The following is a 2,708-nucleotide window of genomic DNA, read 5'->3' on the forward strand; positions in this document are numbered from 1 at the left end:
CTACTTTATATCCTACAAACACGGAGGGGGGTTAAGAACGTTCTTAACTCGTTCTTAGCCCAGCCAAATTGATAAAATTGAATAACCATTAGAACGTTCTTACACCGTTCTAAGAACGTTCTAAGAACGTTCGTAAGGCATCCGTTTATCTTAAAACCATTCTTTGAAATTCTTTAGCATTCTTTGGGGCCCAGCAGTCTTAGGTATTCTCTTCCATTCTTTGGGGTGTTCTTATTCGTTCTTAGACCAACTTAGTGTTAAAGCATACTTAGCTGCTTTTTGGCCGGTTTTAACCATTCTTATCATAGGGTTGCTAAGTATGGCACACGTTCTTAAGTCTCATTCTTAAGAAATAAAACCACTCTTTACCATTCTTTAGCATTCTTTAGGGCCAGCAGTCTTATGTATTCTTTTCGTTCTTTGGGGTGTTCTTATACATTCTTAGGCCAACTTATTCATTCTTTGCCTAAAGCATACTTAGCTGCTCTTTGGCCGGTTTTAACCGTTCTTACCATAGGTTCGCTAAGTATGGCACTCATTCTTAAGTCATATTCTCAGGAAATTCTAAGGTTATTCTTACATTGAAATCCATTTCGCGTATTGTATTGGAATCGAACCTAAGACTGCGATACTATTATACTATAATGTTTCCCTAAACCTATGCTGTAATAAACGACACCTCAACTTAAATTATTGTCACAGCATCCAAAGGTTCTGTATCTATTCTAAAACGTGTGCGTATACTATGAGCTGCGCCAAGTGCCGTACACGAACATATGTGCGTGTACGACAAACAACTCAACACCTGTTCAGCAACTCAGCTATCAGCCCTGGCCCCTGTACAAAAACCTGGCGTGCAGCCTGACATGGCCACATACCTGCTGCAGCCCACTGCCCAACACCATCCCTGGCTGCTGCAGCTGCATGAAAAACAAGAGGCGCCCCGAGGCCACTGCCATGTTTAGCTGAATCCAAATGGAAGCATCCTTGCTTGCCATGGAGAGGCTGGCAGACTCATGTGTTTTCTACAAGCCCCCACAAGAAGGTGGCAAGGTGGTACAGGAGGGTACCCTCCGGTGGCAGGGTGGTACTGGAGGGTACCCTCCGGTGGCAGGGTGGTACTGGAGGGTACCCTCCAGTGGCAGGGTGGTACAGGAGGGTATCCTCTGGTGGCAGGGTGGTACAGGAGGGTACCCTCCAGTGGCAAGGTGTACAGGAGGGTACCCTCCGGTGGCAAGGTGGTACAGGACAGGAGGATACTCTCCGGTGGCAAGGTGGTACAGGAGGGTACTCTCCGGTGGCAGGGTGGTACAGGAGTAGGGTTGGAAGTCATCTAAGACTAAACTTCTAAACTTATATGAGAACCTTTAGAAACTAAACCTAGCTAATATCTATAGATATTAGATGGCCTTTTTTGGCGCCTTAGATGTACGGCAGCTCCGAAACCTTAGCAGAGACCTTAGGTGGTCCTGAGAAACTTTAGGTGAAGCTGTCTGAGGACTCATCGAATAGTTACTGAGTTACATTCCCAATGGCTGACGTCGGTGAAGCCTCTGGCAAGCCGCCGAAGGGCAAGCACGAGTCCAGCAAGGATACTTACACCTACAATGGCAAGGAGTACTCGGCCAAGGAATTTTACGAGAAGCTGAAAGACAGCAAGCGAAATAGCCATGCTTCCTGGTGGGCTTTCTTCAACGTTGTGCTGGTAAACAACGCAGTGAAGCTGGCCTGCACGTTTTGCCCCACCCTGCGCACTCAGGCCTCACAGTTCTCGGGTCTGCGGTGTGTGACGGTGTTGTTAGCTTGTCAGGGCTTGGTCCGCTAAAATGTTAGACGTGGTCCGTGTTGTTTGCTACGCTTCCAGGTGTTTCATGCACTGGCTTTTCAGCACGCGTATGCAGTTTCGCGGGGGAAGGTAATGGGCAGCGGGGTACACCGACTGGCATGTGGTGCCTGGTATCATGGTGTGCAGTTCGGCAGTTTGCCAATCGCTGTGTTCTTTGGAGCGTTTAGGGGCTTGCTACTTGCTATGTAGGCGCTATGTAGGTAGGTGGCCTGGGGCTGCTGACGTGCACGTCAGCATGTGCTGAGTAGCTGGCTGCAATTTGGTTGGTGCTGCTCATCTGCAACAAACACCAATCAGGGCGTGGTTCGTTGCTAGAGTCCTCATCTGCCATTGCCACCAAGTGGCGGTAGCAGTGCAGTTGCATTGGGGATTCGGAGGGCAGACTAGCGTTGATTAATGCTCGTTTCCATGGGCGTGTGGTGTCTTGCAGGCGGTGGTGTCCCGTGGGTCCCTTGCCCCGTGTGCCCACTGAGCACCTTTCGCTGTGCACACTCAACGCAGCGCAAAATTATTGAATGATCGTTAATATGCAGCAAATGGGGATTCTAATTCCTAAGTTTCAGCGACCCTTCCGCCTGAAAGCAGCCGAGACCTTAGCTGAGATTTCTAAACTTCTCAACTAAACCTAATTAGTTTCTAATTAGGTTTAGTTGAGATAAAATTTCTATCTAAGGAAATTAACAACCCTATTCAGGAGGGTACTCTCCGGTGGCAGGGTGGTACAGGAGGGTACCCTCCGGTGGCAAGGTGGTACATGTACAGGAGGATACTCTCCGGTGGCAGGGTGGTACAAGAGGGTACTCTCTGGTGGCAGGGTGGTACAGGAGGGTACTCTCCGGTGGCAGGGTGTACAGGAGGGACT

At 49.0% G+C, this 2,708-nt stretch overlaps 1 protein-coding gene across 1 annotated transcript in view; it reads right to left on the reverse strand.

Moving 5' to 3' along the window:
- Positions 1 to 1,025: 1,025 nt before the first annotated feature.
- Positions 1,026 to 2,708, reverse strand: part of VOLCADRAFT_70603 (uncharacterized protein) — a gene marked incomplete at both ends in the record, with an annotated part of 3,116 nt that continues 1,433 nt past the window's right edge. Inside the window, one exon of the mRNA XM_002959201.1 lies at positions 1,026 to 1,290. Coding sequence (XP_002959247.1) covers positions 1,026 to 1,290 — 265 coding nt within the window. The remainder of the gene's footprint in view (positions 1,291 to 2,708) is intronic.

This window comes from Volvox carteri, assembly GCF_000143455.1.
Source record: "Volvox carteri f. nagariensis unplaced genomic scaffold VOLCAscaffold_134, whole genome shotgun sequence".
In the NCBI taxonomy this organism is placed as follows: domain Eukaryota; kingdom Viridiplantae; phylum Chlorophyta; class Chlorophyceae; order Chlamydomonadales; family Volvocaceae; genus Volvox; species Volvox carteri.